At 35.9% G+C, this 16,300-nt stretch overlaps 2 protein-coding genes across 2 annotated transcripts; one reads left to right on the forward strand and one right to left on the reverse strand.

Moving 5' to 3' along the window:
* Nucleotides 1-6,129: 6,129 nt before the first annotated feature.
* Nucleotides 6,130-12,547, reverse strand: dnajb11 (DnaJ heat shock protein family (Hsp40) member B11). Its single transcript, XM_077217101.1, has 10 exons — nt 12,374-12,547; nt 11,736-11,892; nt 10,658-10,755; nt 10,250-10,382; nt 9,928-10,070; nt 9,765-9,847; nt 9,592-9,649; nt 9,327-9,438; nt 7,458-7,617; nt 6,130-7,322 (listed from the first exon to the last, which is right to left on the reverse strand). Exons 1-10 carry the CDS (start codon nt 12,445-12,447, stop codon nt 7,258-7,260), a joined length of 1,083 nt encoding a protein of 360 aa, XP_077073216.1. The 5' UTR covers nt 12,448-12,547; the 3' UTR covers nt 6,130-7,257.
* Nucleotides 12,548-12,788: 241 nt separating this feature from the next.
* rabl3 (RAB, member of RAS oncogene family-like 3) lies at nt 12,789-15,194 on the forward strand. Its single transcript, XM_077216441.1, has 8 exons — nt 12,789-12,866; nt 13,149-13,240; nt 13,324-13,453; nt 13,566-13,680; nt 13,856-14,006; nt 14,128-14,199; nt 14,348-14,386; nt 14,569-15,194. Exons 1-8 carry the CDS (start codon nt 12,821-12,823, stop codon nt 14,623-14,625), a joined length of 702 nt encoding a protein of 233 aa, XP_077072556.1. The 5' UTR covers nt 12,789-12,820; the 3' UTR covers nt 14,626-15,194.
* The last annotated feature ends 1,106 nt before the right edge of the window (nt 15,195-16,300 follow it).

Here is a 16,300-nt window from a genome sequence, read left to right on the forward strand (position 1 = left end):
AACACAATTATTTTGAATTAGATATGTAAGGCATCTTGGGGGGCTTTTATTTTTTTACATTTTTTTTTTTTTTTCACAAAAATTTACAGTAAAAGTACATTTTACAAATTTTTCTTGTTGAGTATTACATTAATTTAAAATTTAAATGGTCTGGTAATACTTTCAGTGCATTTATTTTAGAGTATTTTATAATAAAATTCTGTGTTAAACCATTTATAATTTTTCACTGTATATGGTAAGGTAACTTACAGTATCGTTTTCAATAAAATTTACAAACTTTTTTTTACAGTGTGGGACATTGATTTGAATTATGTATTATGAGCCAAATTATTGATCACCTTGGTTTCATAGTGTTGCCTGGCAATGCAAATTGCAACAAAAAAAAAAATACAAAATGGTGGCATTCAAATTAATAAGGCTCATCAAAAAGCCCATTAAAGCATCATAGTGTTGCCTGGCAATGCAAATTGCAACAAAAAAAAAAAAATACAAAATGGTGATATTCAAATTAATAAGGCTCATCAAAAAGCCCATTAAAGCATCCTAATCTCAAAAAGATAGTGTAAGAGTCAAATAAAGGTGAACCACATGAACACCTTCACATGCTCGTTTTTTTCTTCCCAATGTTTAAGGTCATGATCCTGGTGCACATGGGCACGCATTCACACACACACACACACACACACACACTCGACGCACTCTCAGTCTCAATCGGCCAGAGGAAGCTCTGTTCATAGGTCCTGCCTGCCCAGCATCAGGCTAAGTGCTCTTGACAGCCAACCGCACAGTTATTAACTGTGATCCGCCACCACAGGGCCTGGGCACCGCGGCTGCGGGGAGGGCGTAGGATGGGCTCCACACCCACACAAAGACTGCTTTCAGCAGCGCTGCAGTCCTCAAACATCTCTAATGCACACTTGCTGTAGTTTCACATACATACATTTGGTCTCATTTTAAAAAATCCTGCTGAACTTGTGGGTGTTTTTGAAATTAGATAGCAGATAGTTCAACTAACAACTCAGGCAACGGCAACCTAACAACGCAACAAAAAAATACTGTGGTGTACCAGGGTACACTGATGGTATCAAATAGTGTTACCAATGGTCATTTTGTACATATTATGGTACTGAATGATTGCCATATTCAAGTATAATGTTACTTCAAAACCATGTCACTGGTGATAAAAGCTGAGGGGGATAAAATGGGAGAGAGTGCCTCTCTCAGTTCCAGTTGAACGCAAACCCTTATGGGATATTAGTACAGTGTGATCCTGTATATTTCCGTACAGTAGCCCATACGTGCCTGTAAGGAATAAATGCTGTACTTAACCTTGTGTCAAATGCAGTCAAATGCAGCCCGTCTAATCAAGACCGGTGGTCTGAGCGCTGTTTGTGTCTCTGGTTCAGATGACTCTACCACCTCTTCCTGAGGATGTGGATGCCAAAGTCCAGTTTCAGCCCCCGCAGCAACGCATTAGCTTGTGAAATAGGGATGCAGTATATTTGAGACATTCTTAGGAGACTGTCCATAATGACAGTCATCTATGTTTAGCCCTGAAAATATTTCAAAAAACAGCATCTTGACCTCACAAACAGATGGACTGAAAAACCCCAAGCCACTTTTTCCTGCCTGCGTTTCCCATAATTAGAGCCCACAACTCGCTGTTAAATAGTTGAGGCTTTTTGCCTTTGAATCGACAGTCTTTTATATAGTAGCACAGCGTACACAGGCTCTCTGCGCCATGGGACGGTGCTGGCCATCCACAGCCGCCTTCAAAGCACCAGTGGGCTGAAGACGACTGACATGTATTATTCTACACAAGCGCTGCCTTTTGTTCACTTCAGGCTTCTAGCCACAAAATAGCTGGATTTGTCCATCAAGTAGGCCTACTGCTATTTTGGATACCCTGTTTTTCCCATATGTGCCTTCAATATGTTGGTGGAGCGCTGATAACCACATGCAATTAATCATGACACAGATTGTTATTCTCGTAGCGGAACCCTTGCAAAAAATATATTATAATAATTTAATATTATTATCATTATTAGCAATAAACCTATATTTATCCCGCTAGGTTTTATTCAACTAAAATCGTAGATTAAATAAAACCTACTTTTATAAAGACATCTAAACTGCATATTTAAGGTTAACACATTTAAACTAAAAACATTCTGATCCTGGTGCAGACTCAAAATGAGCAAAATTAGAGAGAATTAACCAGTTAAAAACATTAAATCATTAACAAAACATACTGCAAAAGTGAAGCAAAGTGGAAGTGCTAGGTGGCTTTGACCCAGCACTGCCAGGAAGCCTCTGCAATTGTGCCATTAAAATCTACAGCCTGACAGGATTGTTTTGAAAAAAACTATTGTGCTTATGTGTCTTGTGAAAATATTAGTATAGATTCAACATATCATAAAAAATCAACAATTAGTAAACTATAAAAGCCTCTCCAAATCTGTGTGCAACACAACAGGAGAATTTCTAGACTCTGATGATCGCTGTAATGCAAGTACAATAAACGAGGACTTACTAACTTAAAAATATATACAGGTAAACCTATTCCAATTTCATTCGATTGCTTTGCTCTCCATCCAATTAATGGATGTGAACGGATCATTGCGAATCGGATCAGTCTGATTCGTCTATAATTCATTCACTCAAAAGAATTGTTTGTTCAAGAACCAGAAATCGCCACTTCACTTATAATCGCACTGCGGTGATTTAAAAAAATATAAAGATTTGTGACATTTAGGCCACAGTATATGCTATCTAAGAAAGCATATAGCATATGGACAATATTGAGCTTCAACTTTTGTGTTCTTTTTAAAGCTTGAATGCCCCATTCATTGAGCAACCAATTTTTCACTTTTTTTTTAAATTTGTGTGAAAGCAAGTAGCCCAGTTATACATGTTTGGAAAGTCATGAAGGTAAGTAAATGATGACAGAATTGTATTATTTTTTTTATTTTTTTGGGATGAACTCATCTTTTATAGAACTGCCAAGTAAACTATAATTTGTTTATAGGTACAGGGCACAATAAAGAGGGCGAACAAGATTATATTATAATCTATTGCTGCACTTATGCATAAAGATATATTTTCAGAATACCATATAATTGACAAGAAAGTGAACGACACTTATCAACTCAGTAGGTCTGAGCGATATTCTAGTGACTGCTGTCAACCCAAATTCAAAATCTCTTAGGACATGCGGTGGACCACCAGCAGAAACTCCCCCTCCTATAGTAGTAATATCATTGTGGGAGTGCAAAACATATACATACTGTACATCCAACAAGAGTCGTCAACCAAAAGGGGCGTTAAAAATCTATTCTGGAGGCCATTTGGGAGGGGAAACAGAGGAAAAGGGGCATAAGTCTTGGTTTGAGTATGATTTGAAGGAAACCCAAAGCAGGGTAAATAGCAGGGTATACGGAGAAGTCTGTGGCTAGGAGTTGTGGGATGAGGGAATGACTCTTCAGAGCAGATGCAAAGGAGATGTTTGAGAAAGACCCCCCATATACTCCACGCATACACTTTTTATCCTGCTAACAAGACCCTCAAGGAAACGCCTTATTTCATCCCTTTAATTACAAACGCTCGTAACACTCATATACACATTTGGTTTGACTGTCCCTTACATTCAAACGGATTCTCTTCATCCTTGTCACTCTATCTAACAAACATGTGTACAATGTTCTCACACAGGCTCAGAGATAGAGGGAAATTCACAACATGTAAAACCACACTGTAAAACAGTCATACAAACAGATGCCTCTAATAGTTCCAGGCCACACCCTGACAGACAACCTCCCCAAGATAGGCGACCACCCGTCCTCTCACCCTGGACACGCAGAGTGAGGCTCAGGCCTGACTCAGCTCAGTGGCCTCCAGCATAGCGTAAGTAAAACCACCTGCAGCGCAGTCAGAGGTCATAACCACTACGGTAATGGGTGAACCCGATGTCAGACACATTCTGCTCTGACTGACACCACACACACTGTATTATCTGCAAACATGACAGTGATTAATAAACACACACATCAATCTCCATATGGAGTGTTCAGTATGGGAGCTTATTCCTTACCAAAAGTTCACGTGCACACAAGAAATTCACAAGCACAGTAGGTCTTATAAAGCTGGGTGGGATTCCATCGCATGATTAAAGACAGCAAAGGCCTTTGATCTGTAATGAGCTGTAATTAATGCATCCTATAATGTGGGCATTAATAACTTCTAAAAATGTTGGAATTCTGAGAAACAAATGCACATTAGCATTCTTACTTTTTTAGGTCATTAAAAGGTTAGATATTGAATTAAATGAGAATATATTTTATATATAGGAAATATTTTCTTCACACATCCACATGGAGAACAAATGAAAACAGACACACACGTAACATGCATAACACCATGTTTTAAAAACTTGGGAATACTCTGCTTCCATCTAGTGGCAGTAATGGAGAATTCATGTAATTTAATATTAAAGTGTTTGTTTTCCAGTAGATGGCAGCAATCTTCCACTTAACCATGGCACAATCTTTTTTGCTATATTATATAAATGCATATTTTAAAATGATTACAAATTGAGGCAATAAAAAATACAACTTCACCAAAACTGCACAACGGTGCAGTAAAAACATTTATAAAGTGGGTGATATTACGTTTGTTTAAAAAAAAAAACATTATTTCTTATGTTACAAAATCAGTTTTTGTCTGGTTATGTAAGATAGTTGGACAGAAAAAGGAATGTTATTATACAATGCCCTAATATGTCTAATAGCATAGCAAGCAACATAGCATAACATAAGTGATATTGGCCTATTTTATTATGCATTTTATTAGGCTACACATAACGCCATAGTAGGCCTATATTTTTTGCACGTTCCCCTCTTTGTTTTCCTTATTTAGGCTCGTGGTGGCAATACATTTTGTCTTTTCCCATAATTTCAATTTGAGTTGATTTACAACTTCTTCTGCTGGAATTCCTGAGGCAAACCAACTCGCGCTCTTACTCATGTCCTCCTGAGTGAGTGTGTCCTACTTTTTTTCTATGCTTTTTTTAGGGCGCACACCCCGAATCCTGAACAGGCCGAATGACCCACACGGTGACATGATATTGACTTGATGTGTAAATGAGCGCTAAAACCAATTGCTCAAATCCTTTTTTGTTTTTTTCCCCGTCAAGATGTTCATGTCGCCCATGCCAAAATCCGCCACTATATTTAAATAGGCTATATAATCATAAAATATTGAATGCTTATTTATATTGAGTAAAATGAAAAATTTTGTTTAACTAGGCTACTGACAACATTTCTTACGATTTTTTAAGTAAAAACCTTGTCATTTAGGCCTAGATCATTTATTTGAAGAAAACTTCAACTGATCAAATAAACAAATAAGATGCCATGTTTTCAGACCTAGAATAATGCAAAGAAAACACGCTTATATCCATCTTTAAACAACACGATAGCCTACTAACTTCGGACGAGTTCAGAAATCAATATTTGGTGGAATAACCTTGATTTCCATTCACAGCTTTTATGCATCTTGGCATGCTACTCTTTACCTTCACATTGCTGTTGGGTGAAAAGATTCAAGCAGCTCGGATTTTGTTTGGTGGCTTGTGACCATCTTCCTCTTGATCACAAACAAGAGGTGTTCAGTGGGATTCAGGTCAGGAGATTGGGCTGGCCATGACATGGTCTATTTTTTGTAATTTGTCATTTATTACAAGTAAATGCTCTAAATTACCATATTATAAATTGGGAGGAAATTGCGTCAGTAGGTTACAGATTACACAGAAATGTTAATTTTACTCGCATAAATAAATGCAAATAGAAAATTCAGAGAATTTTCTTATTTTTCTAATGCCTTCATTACTAACTTATAATGCATATTTAACTTGATATGTATTTTTTTTTTTTATAAAAGTACCAATCCTGGATATTATTATTTGCTGTCATCTAGTGGTCAAGTCAGTTGCTGCCTATAACAGATGATGAAAAACCATACATTTTCACTGTAATCCCTTAATTTTAAGGAAATACAGCTAAGCAAGGTAAAAATGTGAAGCATTCATAAGCACCCATAAATAGAAATCTTCCATAATAAACAAATACTCTGTTTTCATACAAAGTTATTAATTTTTTAATAACTTAAATTGTTTTGAACAATAATTAGAAACTTTTAATTTTCAACTGAAAATTGCAAATTGTATTTCCCCAACTTGTGCACAAGTTATTCTAAGATGTTGTCCTGTTTTGTCTGGTGCGGTTCACAAAACTGCAAAGGAAAGTGACAAACTAGAAAGAGACCCAGTGGCTGAACATCAGGAGGGGTTTTGAAAGAAACAAGAAAGTGAGTCTATCACATAAAAAATTCACAGGAAAGAGCTGAACAGTACAGTTGAAGAGGTCTTCTGTTTGAACTTCAAAACCCAAGTAAATACCCCAGAGAAAATAGACCTGACACCAGATGGCAAATCTGAACCAGGCAGTCAAAAACTGGAGCAACACACACACAAATAGGATTTGTAGATTGAACACAAAAACTACAGCAACTGCAGGAACCGTGATAAATCTGTTCTTTAAAACAAGCAGACCAAAGACTGAAGAGTCTAAGTTCAATGAACTTACATTCATATAATCGTTCCTTTTTTAAAACACCTGACGAAAGGTCCTGAAGACATACAGTGATGAGGCAGGTGTTTAAATTGTCCTGTGGTTTGAAGTTTCAGTCCTCTTTCTGTTTTTGTCAGGTCAACTTGCACTAAACATTATGCTGATCCATGAGTGGATGTTTGTTGACAGGTCATAGCAGAAAGTTAGTGTCCAACACTTAAACTGATGGAAAATGTCTTGAACTACTTACTCCAAATAGAAAACATATAAAGGAAAACCATATAAAGGAAAAACTAATAATTTTATATTAGTTTTAAAATTAAAACTAATCTGGAGTGGGGGATTTTTAGTTAAAAAAAAAAAAAAAAAAAAAAAAAAAAACTTTCCATGAGAAAACAAGGCTTTTTAAAAACTTAAATGAAGAAAATAATAATAAGAAAATCAAATAAAAACATTAACATCAACCCTTCCTGAGAAGAAAAAAATACACCCCCTTTCTTGTTCCTCAGTGTGTGTGTGTGTGTGTGTGTGTGTGTGTGTGTGTGTGTGTGTGTGTGTGTGTGTGTGTGTGTGTGTGAGAGAAGGGCAGACAAGGACAAGGCAATCAGTCCTGATTTACTTGGCTGGTTTGTCAGTATCCCTGCAGTCCATTATAAATCTTTTGAGATGGTGCCTGTTTCAGAAGGTGTCTTATACCTGAGAAAAAAATATTTGTTGAATTTATTAACTCACAAAATGCACAAAAACATCCAGAAACACCTCAGTAGTCACACAGAAGAGGGGCAATTTTAAATAAATACAATGTTTAATATTCTCTAGGTGTTCTCTTACCATCTTTCTGTTGGTCATCCAGCTGCTCCTTTGGGAAATCTACATCAAAGGTGACTATGAGCGATCCACGGATATTGTTGTTGTCAAAATTTGGTAAGCCCTCACCCTTCTTCCAAATACGCGCTCCTGGCTTAGTGATTTTATCTCTCACAATGTGCACCTACAAGACCACAAGATGAGTCTCTGTGAACAGCCTTATTTTAATACAACAACATATGACAACAGGAGGATATTACGGAGGCATATTATTTTGTGTTCACATTGGTTATCAACTAATCATTTAAAAGTTGTCTGTACCTGTCAATAGTAATATTTACCAGCCAATGTTGGATATCCACCTTAATGGTTGGTTAGTTGCTGTGATAAATTAATTTTATCTATGATATATATATATATATATTAGGGCTGCAACAACTAATCGATAAATTCGATTATAATCGATTATGAAAATCGTTGTCAACGAATGTCATTATCGATTAGTTGGTCTGCTTACGTCACGGGGAGCGTTTACTGGTACGCACACACACGCAAGGTCTCTCTCCCTCAGGCGCTCTGCCGAGCGCGCGCGCTACACGGTTTGGAGCAGTCTCTTCTGTCTCGCATGCGCGCTCTTGCTTGCGCGCTCTAGATTTCGAGAGTTTGAACTAATTCGCGGGCATCAGGGAGCCGCAATCGCGTCATTTTTTTCCCCAAACCACTTCAGCGGAAATCCCGCCCTGCAGCCGATTTCATTGGTTTAGGTTACAGTGACGGGTAGGTTTAGGGATCAGTGTTTGGTGTAGGCAATCAGTACAGTGATTGACATGACCAATGAAAACTTTTAAATCGGCTGCAGGGCGGGATTTCCACTGAAGTGGTTTGGGAAAAAAAATCACGCGCCGCAATCAATATGCGGGAGACTTCCGGGATCTTGGGATGTCTGTATTTTGTCTCGAGCATCAGGTTGCGCAATCAGTTCACTCGCAACGTAAGTGATGGATTAAAATAGCGCTACCGCAGAAATAGGTTAAATTAAAACGTTCTTTACAAAGCGAAGCACTAAATATAAAGGCAGTTAATAACAGCAGCAGTAAAATATTGTTTTTTAGTCACTGTACTCAGTGGTTTTCAGCAAATGCTTGTGCACTAATGCATAATTTCTCCTGTCCTTTACTCAAGCCTGTTAGCTTGCTGGGTAACGTTACCTCCATTCCGTTCTCTTTTTATAGCATTTGTCTACTAAGTTTTAATTGTTTTTCAAACGCGATCTACTGCGGCTCTACGTTCACACAATTGTTTTCAGTCTTTCTATATTTATTTAATCAATTTATCCTTATATTATTCTTTTATATATAATATATAATATATATTATATTCTTTATCCTTATATATAATTAATTTTAAATAAAAATTAAATGAATTATATATTTTAGATGTTTTTAGTTTGTTTTTAGTTCAGATATTCACATCTGAACAACATGTCTGTGTAAATTTGTTTTAACAAAAATTGTGTTAAAACATAATATGTTGGATATCATTTTTTTAACAATAATCATGTTTGTCAACTTGCCATCAGCAATTATCATTAAAAACAATGCAAATATTGATATTAGTAAAACTCAATGTGTGGCTTTTGCACTTTTTAAAGTACACTTTTACACATAAATACCCTGATTTACGGTTTTATTTAGTTATAATAATAAAAAAATCGAATTTAATTTCTATCCGATTAATCGATTATCAAAATAATCGTTAGTTGCAGCCCTAATATATATATATATACAAATCATGTACCAGCCAAATTTTACATTCCAACATAACCATAAATCAAGTTCACAGAAAAAAAAAAAGTCTATCTGTTGAAAGTAAAATCTGGGGAATTAAACGTGCCTTGTGGCCATCTAAATGAGTGATGTCCATCTCAAAACCGACCAGAGCTTCTACCAGAGAGATGGAGACGTTTGTGTAAAGGTCGTCACCTCTGCGCTCAAACAGAGGATGCCTGGACAAGAACAAATTTACATGTGATAAACTGAAAGACAATTTTAAATCTCACTCTTTCAAACAGGTACATTCATTTAAAGTATATTAAACATACATTAAGAGTTCAATTAATTGTTCTTATCACAATAATATAATATTACTTTACTCTTACTTCAAAACTTTGATGCGGAAACGCAGATCTCCAGGCTCACCATCAATGTGAGGTTCACCTGTGGTCAGTCAAACAACAGATACACACTTGATAAATCATATGTTGCAGTACCTAGCTAATTCATAAAATTAATTGTTACTGTACTGAGTTATCTGTAGAATTATTTCCTATACCTTCCCCAATGAAAGGGTATTCCATCTCATCTCTCACACCCTGCTCGATCTCCACCTCTAGTGTTCGCTCCTCATTCACAAGCCTGGAAACAAAGAGTGTTTATTAAAAAATCATGAATCGTCTTGGTGAGTCGAAGTGAGAGTAATTATCGGGCAAACTTACTTGATATTGGGGCATTCATCACAGACTACTTCCTGTGTCATCTGGAAGCGACCTGGTCCTAGCTGTGTGGTTCTCATTTCCTGCCGGCAGTTGCATTTTCTTTTGCCTGGCGCTTCTTTTGCTACAGGCTTATTTCGTACCACCTACGTGTTGAAGAAGAGAGGACACAGGAAAGACAGGAAAAAGGAAAGGAGATTACTGCACATTACCATGTGACTATGTACACTGCCAAACAAAAGTCTATAAAAGAACACAGAAGGTCTGAATACTACAGTACATCAGGAAGGGAATGGAGAGGGATCAAGAACAAAAAGAAACTCGCCTCCACAAAATTCCCTGAATACACCTCTTCTAGGGTTACTTCAAGGTCCAGTACGATGTCATTACCCCTGGGAATATCCCGCCCGGCCGGCTGCCTATTTCCACCGAACATGAACCCAAAGTCGCCGAAGAAACTTGAAAAACAACACCAAAAAACATATGAATATCAGTGCAGTCACATAGTGTAGATTGAACGTGCAGTTCCAGTGACAACATTTGTGTTTCAAATAGACATGCTTCTGAAACTAGATAAACAACTATGCATCAGGCTTCTGAAAATCTATAATACAAGCTCATATTTGACAAATCATACAATGTTAATGGAAAAATGCACAAAAATATCAGCAGTTAACTGTAAAAGAAAATGTTAATTAGGTGGGTGCCATCTTAATATTGTAGGCTTGTTTACCTGGAGAATATATCACCATGTGAACTTTGATGGCCTTCCTTTAACCCCTCCTCTCCATATGCATCATACTGTTTCCTTTTCTCCTCATCTGAGAGCACCTGCGTTTAAAAAGCACCATAAGAAAATTGTCTTTTTTACCCTGGAAAAACATAATTAACTTACTTATAGCCAATGTCAGAAATTAACTTTATCCCCCGAAGTTGTTCTACCTTTATGAGATTATTTTTTTGTAACAGAACGCCATGATTAGATATTAGGAAATATACAAAATGTTAGATAGCAGATAAATAACGGGCATTTTTGCCACCACATTTTAAATAGCCGGTGGGCGCTTTTGTAGCTTTCGGTGTTGTTTTTGGCCCAGGCAAGCAACCCTGGATTAATTTCTAATTTCTTTCTTTTAAGCATCCTGCTGAAAAAACACCTCAGATGTACAATCTTTTCATATTATATACTCATTCTTAATTTAATCATCCATAATTTAATATATAAATATATTTAATATAAGTCTAATTATTACTCTCGCATGTTATATTTAAAATATTTATTTATATATGAAAAAGTATACTTTTAAAATCCTTTACAATATTGTTTATGATACAATGATGTCGACCAATGACTAATTTCCTTTAAACAATAAATAATTTACTGTGTAACAATTAAACTAGGTAATATTATAGCCTACACTGTGTACAAGCTACACTAGCGGTCCACGTCACAAATCATATGAATGACAATAAGCAGATGGTTCAACCAATCAGAGGCGGCCACACATTTCTTCCAACCAATCAAATCGCTCCATCGGTTCGTTTCTAACATCAACGCTCAACGCTATGAACGCTGGTCATATTCACTGGAATTATATACTGACGTTTTGTTCAGAAATAATAAATATGTCTAGCGATGCTTTAGTGACAAAGCATAGCCAGTTCAAATATTAGTATTATAGTTACGCATAATATTTGCATGAAGACTAAGTCACATCAGTTTTAATATATATAACTTAAAACTGTCAAACATTTGAAGCGTAGTCAAAACGAATAAAAAGCCCCACGTGAAATGACTTCAACAGTCATACCTCGTAAGCAGCTCCAAGGTCTGCAAATTTGTCTTGGGCATTTGGGTCATCTTGGTTTCTGTCTGGATGAAGCTGCAATGCCAGCTTTCTGTAGGCTTTCTTAATATCTTTAATTGATGCTGATCTACTAACCCCCAAAATTTTGTAGAAATCCCTCCTGAAAATACACATTATTTTAGAACTTTTGAATCATACATCAGTTCATACATTCAAATTATTGATGAACAGATACAGCTAACGTTACATGGATACGGATGTCTGTTTGTTTAACATATCTTGACGAAGAAATCAGCCAAGTCACAATAAAAGCTTCAGATATTTCTAAAATGTATACAAACATATGGCATCGATGACAAGCTGCAGCCTTGTTACAGCAATTATCGGTAACGTTAGGTACTTAAAAATAAAAAAATAAAACAATGTCCTATTAAAAAAAACACTCCTGGCTTTAAATAAACGCATTACATTACAATAAATAACGAGGTTATATAAAATACTTTATGACGAGTTTCACCAGCATGATGCATGAACAGTGGCGTAGACCAATCACAGTGAAACATGTGTACCAGCCAGAGTAACGTTAGTGAGTTTATAATGCACTGAACCTAAACAATGAAATTAACACGATATTCACTTACCCAGCCAGCACGGTCACTATCAAATATAAAAGCAGAAAACACACACTCGATAGTTTCATTCCTTTAACAGCCATGGATACTTCTTTCTTTCAGAAGTCCAATAAAACACACCGGCTTTCTGTGATGTCTATCAAAAAGCCACTTCCTGCTCTGTCACAAGTCCCGCCTCTTTTTAAAAAGGAAGTTTTATAAAAGTTCTATCGAAAGAATTCTCATGAGTCAAGAAAACGTCAGATGCAATATGTATTATATTGTATTATATTATATTATATTGCATTGTATTGTATTGTATCTACTACTAAATATAAGATGGAATTTTTTTTTTGATTTATACTTTACTCAAATACTTATATTTTAATTCATTTTATATTGCTATTTCCGTTCTGCACGCAACTTTTATTTTGTTTTCATAGACGTAGAGTTTACACAGTGTACTTCCGGAAAGAAATGGCATCTTTGGATAGGGTGAAAGTGTTGGTCTTGGGAGATTCTGGTAATAGATTTTATATAAATAATCCATCGACCTTCATTTCTGTAACCTACAATGTGAATGTAAATTTAAAATATAAGCGTGTTGTATAATATTCGAATCAAGCTGGAGGTATTAGCCTGCCAGTGCCACATTAGCTTGGATTTCTGCAATACTAGTATTATATTTATTATTATTAGAGAATATCTATCACGAGGAACTTCATCCACTTAGATGTTGTACAGAAATACTTTGTGTGCCTCGATATGTCTCCTCTGTTCAGTGTTATTTTATGTCTGTTGACAGGAGTAGGGAAGTCCTCTCTTGTACATTTACTTTGCCAGAATCAAGTTTTGGGGAATCCTTCATGGACTGTTGGCTGCTCAGTGGACGTCAGGGTACAGTGAAAATTATCAGTACTTATTATTAATAATTAACTGTGTCATTATCATAGCAAAACCTGTCTTGATTCTTTGCACAGGTACATGACTACAGAGAAGGCACTCCAGACGAGAAGACGTATTACACTGAACTCTGGGATGTTGGAGGATCTGTTGGCAGTGCCAGCAGTGTTAAAAGCTCAAGAGCTGTGTTTTACAATTCTGTAAATGGTTAAGTATCCAACACAAAAAGCATGTGCACACAAAGAAAAGAAAAATATTGGAACATTTGCAATGACTTTTCTTTAATGCTAAAATCACTGTGTTTGTCTTTTTCCTGCAGGTATTATTTTAGTTCATGATCTGACCAACAAGAAATCCTCCCAGAATCTGTACCGCTGGTCACTGGAGGCCCTGAGCAAAGACTCCTCTCCAACTGGCATCATTGTATCAAATGGGTGAGTCAAGGTTAACTTCAAATTCTGTTAGAATGATTGCATCAAGCATTTCTCCAGCTGAAATATAATGCTTATATTTTGTGGTAAATAAATCAGAATACAGTGAGCATTTGATTATGTCTATAATTGCATCGATATGCTGAATTAAATCAATTCTGATGTTTTGCACTTGCAGAGATTATGATAGAGAACAGTTTGCAGAGAACTCAGTTCCTCTCCTGCTAATTGGCACCAAATTTGATCAGATCCCGGAAAACAAGAGGAATGATGTCCTGACCCGCACTGCCTTTCTGTCTGAAGACTTTAATGCGGAAGAGATTAACCTTGTGTGTGCCTTTTAGTGCTGTTATAATGTTTTTACCTAAACTAACATAATATTAAGCCCAAAAAAAAAACTCAAAACCTGTCCATTATGCATTCTGAGCTTTTTCCGGCTTTTCTTCTCAGGATTGTACAAATCCACGGTATCTTGCGGCCGGATCATCAAATGCTGTTAAATTGAGCCGTTTTTTTGACAAGGTAGCAACTTTAATTAAACTAAAGTCTGTATTTCCTTTCTGACCCTAATGATTCTCTGTCATTTTGTGAGTAAATGTCTGATATATATCTGTGCAGTGTATTAACGTGTATATACATTGTGAGAAAACACTTATTGTGTCTCTTTTAGGTAATAGAGAAGAGATACTTCACAAGAGACCCTAGCCAGGTGAGTGTGTGCTTTTCTTTGTTTACATGTGGCTCCATTTGTGTAGTCACAAATGAGAATATTTGAAATAATGTTGTTTTGCAGTAGTTTTATAAGATTATAAATCAAATTGTAGATGTAATTCATTTATAATTAATTTTATTGTAGAATAATTTTGTTAATTGGCCACCTGTTCTCCTTAGATGCAGAGTTTCACAGACAGGAGGCGCTTTAATTTCAAGAGTCTGCACAGTGATTGAGTGTACACATATACTTTAGATTGGTGGGTTTAGTCCTGTTTGTAATTTGAATAACCATATTAATATTCTTCTGCCATCATGTTCTTCTGCAAAGACCAATTAGTTTGAGAGAATGTTTTTTTTTTTGCAAAAAAAAAAATACATTAACATCCAGAAAGATTTGAAATCGATAATTAGGGAATTTGAGGAGGAGGACTGAGATGTCTCTCAACACAATAATCCTAAATTGGAAATATCCAAAAAAAATTCCCTTCTTATGTTTACTGTTTGTACTAATGAGGTGACATGGACCCTTGTTTTCTTTGGTAAAAGGTCATCTATGTTTATAGTATCATCTAAGGTGAGATGGCATTTCATTTCAGAGTATTTTTTTTATTAGATGAACCATTTCTACTTAATCTTTAGGATCATCTGAAAGGAAAAAAGTAATCACAGATTGATAGTTTTTTATTGTTGATCTTTGTAATTTAAAAATAATAAGTCTTTGCTATATTAGCAAGCTGTTAATACTGTGCATGTACAGAAATCTTTACTTGAGACAACATTAAATAAAGATGCATTTGAAAAAAGTCTTTGTCTCCTATTTTTCACCTCTTTATAGGCTATATAGTTTATAGCAACCTATTATTTAAATATAGCAACACTGCAAGTCCTATGTTCTCAACTCAAGTATCAATGCCACATGATTTTATATTCTGAAGTGAACAGCAGTTTGAGAATGACTTCCTGCAGCACCCTTGATGCACTTTATCCTGGTTAGTTACTACCCCAGCCCAGACAACAACATATTCACATTAGCTGGCATTTTTTTCATTCATTTGAACAGACAATAATGTAGTTCTTGTAATTTTCTTAAATCTTAAACATTTATAGTTAGATTTTTTTTATTTATTAACAAATGTAATATTTCATTTCATGTTATTACCAATCTCAAAATGCGTTGGTGTAATTCAGTCAACTATCAGATAAGAAATCATGAATCATATTTTACTTCATATGAAAACCTACAGTATAAACTTGTATCATCTCGGATATTCATCTGAAATATAAATAAATATATGTTAGAGCCCCGTTCATTGCCCAAGTAGGATTTGAACTTGTTTTTAAAATACCAATGTTAAAACTAGTTGAATCAGCTTTATCTAAAGTAGCCTACTTAGTTGATTTTGAGTGACAGGATACACTTTCATATAAGACAGATGGTGGTAGACATATTGACACCTAACTAGAATATTCTGTACTCTGGCTCAAACACACCGCCTAACCTCACCACACACATCAAAGTGGGTTCAGGGGACTTTTTACGCTCGGAGCAAAGAGGTAGCCTATGCAATCACAAAAGCAACAACTGGTTTTAGCGTCAGACTAATTTAAAAAGAATGAAACAATCACACACTCGCACGCAATATCAAGTTAAGACAAGTTTTAAAAATATGTAATGATTTTGCTTCCCTGATGTCGGCTGGGAGAGAATTGCAATGTTTTGGATGCTGAGAAGGCCCCGTCACCCCTGGAACGAATGCGTGTTTTGGGAACAGTTAAGAGACCACACTGAGAAGATTGCAGATTGCAAGTTCGGGTGTAAGAAATTAAAAGATCGACCACATACTGTTGAGCTAAATTATGCAAAGCCTCATACTGTATGTTAGCATTTAGTTTTCAAAATGACAGGAAG

This window comes from Siphateles boraxobius, unplaced genomic scaffold (assembly GCF_051911475.1).
Source record: "Siphateles boraxobius isolate OS27281-9 unplaced genomic scaffold, OSU_SipBor_1 7, whole genome shotgun sequence".
Taxonomy (NCBI): Eukaryota; Metazoa; Chordata; class Actinopteri; order Cypriniformes; family Leuciscidae; genus Siphateles; species Siphateles boraxobius.

Excerpts from the sequence above, each read along its gene's own strand:
- dnajb11 (XM_077217101.1), bottom strand. The coding sequence starts at position 12,447 with ATGGCTGTTAAAGGAATGAAACTATCGAGTGTGTGTTTTCTGCTTTTA. Across the intron at positions 11,893-12,373 it reads ATAGTGACCGTGCTGGCTGG|GAGGGATTTCTACAAAATTT; the intron begins GTAAGTGAATAT and ends GTGTATTTTCAG. Across the intron at positions 9,650-9,764 it reads ATACCCTTTCATTGGGGAAG|GTGAACCTCACATTGATGGT; the intron begins GTATAGGAAATA and ends GACTGACCACAG.
- rabl3 (XM_077216441.1), top strand. The coding sequence starts at position 12,821 with ATGGCATCTTTGGATAGGGTGAAAGTGTTGGTCTTGGGAGATTCTG. Across the intron at positions 13,454-13,565 it reads GTTTTACAATTCTGTAAATG|GTATTATTTTAGTTCATGAT; the intron begins GTTAAGTATCCA and ends TTTTTCCTGCAG. Across the intron at positions 14,007-14,127 it reads ATGCGGAAGAGATTAACCTT|GATTGTACAAATCCACGGTA; the intron begins GTGTGTGCCTTT and ends TTTTCTTCTCAG.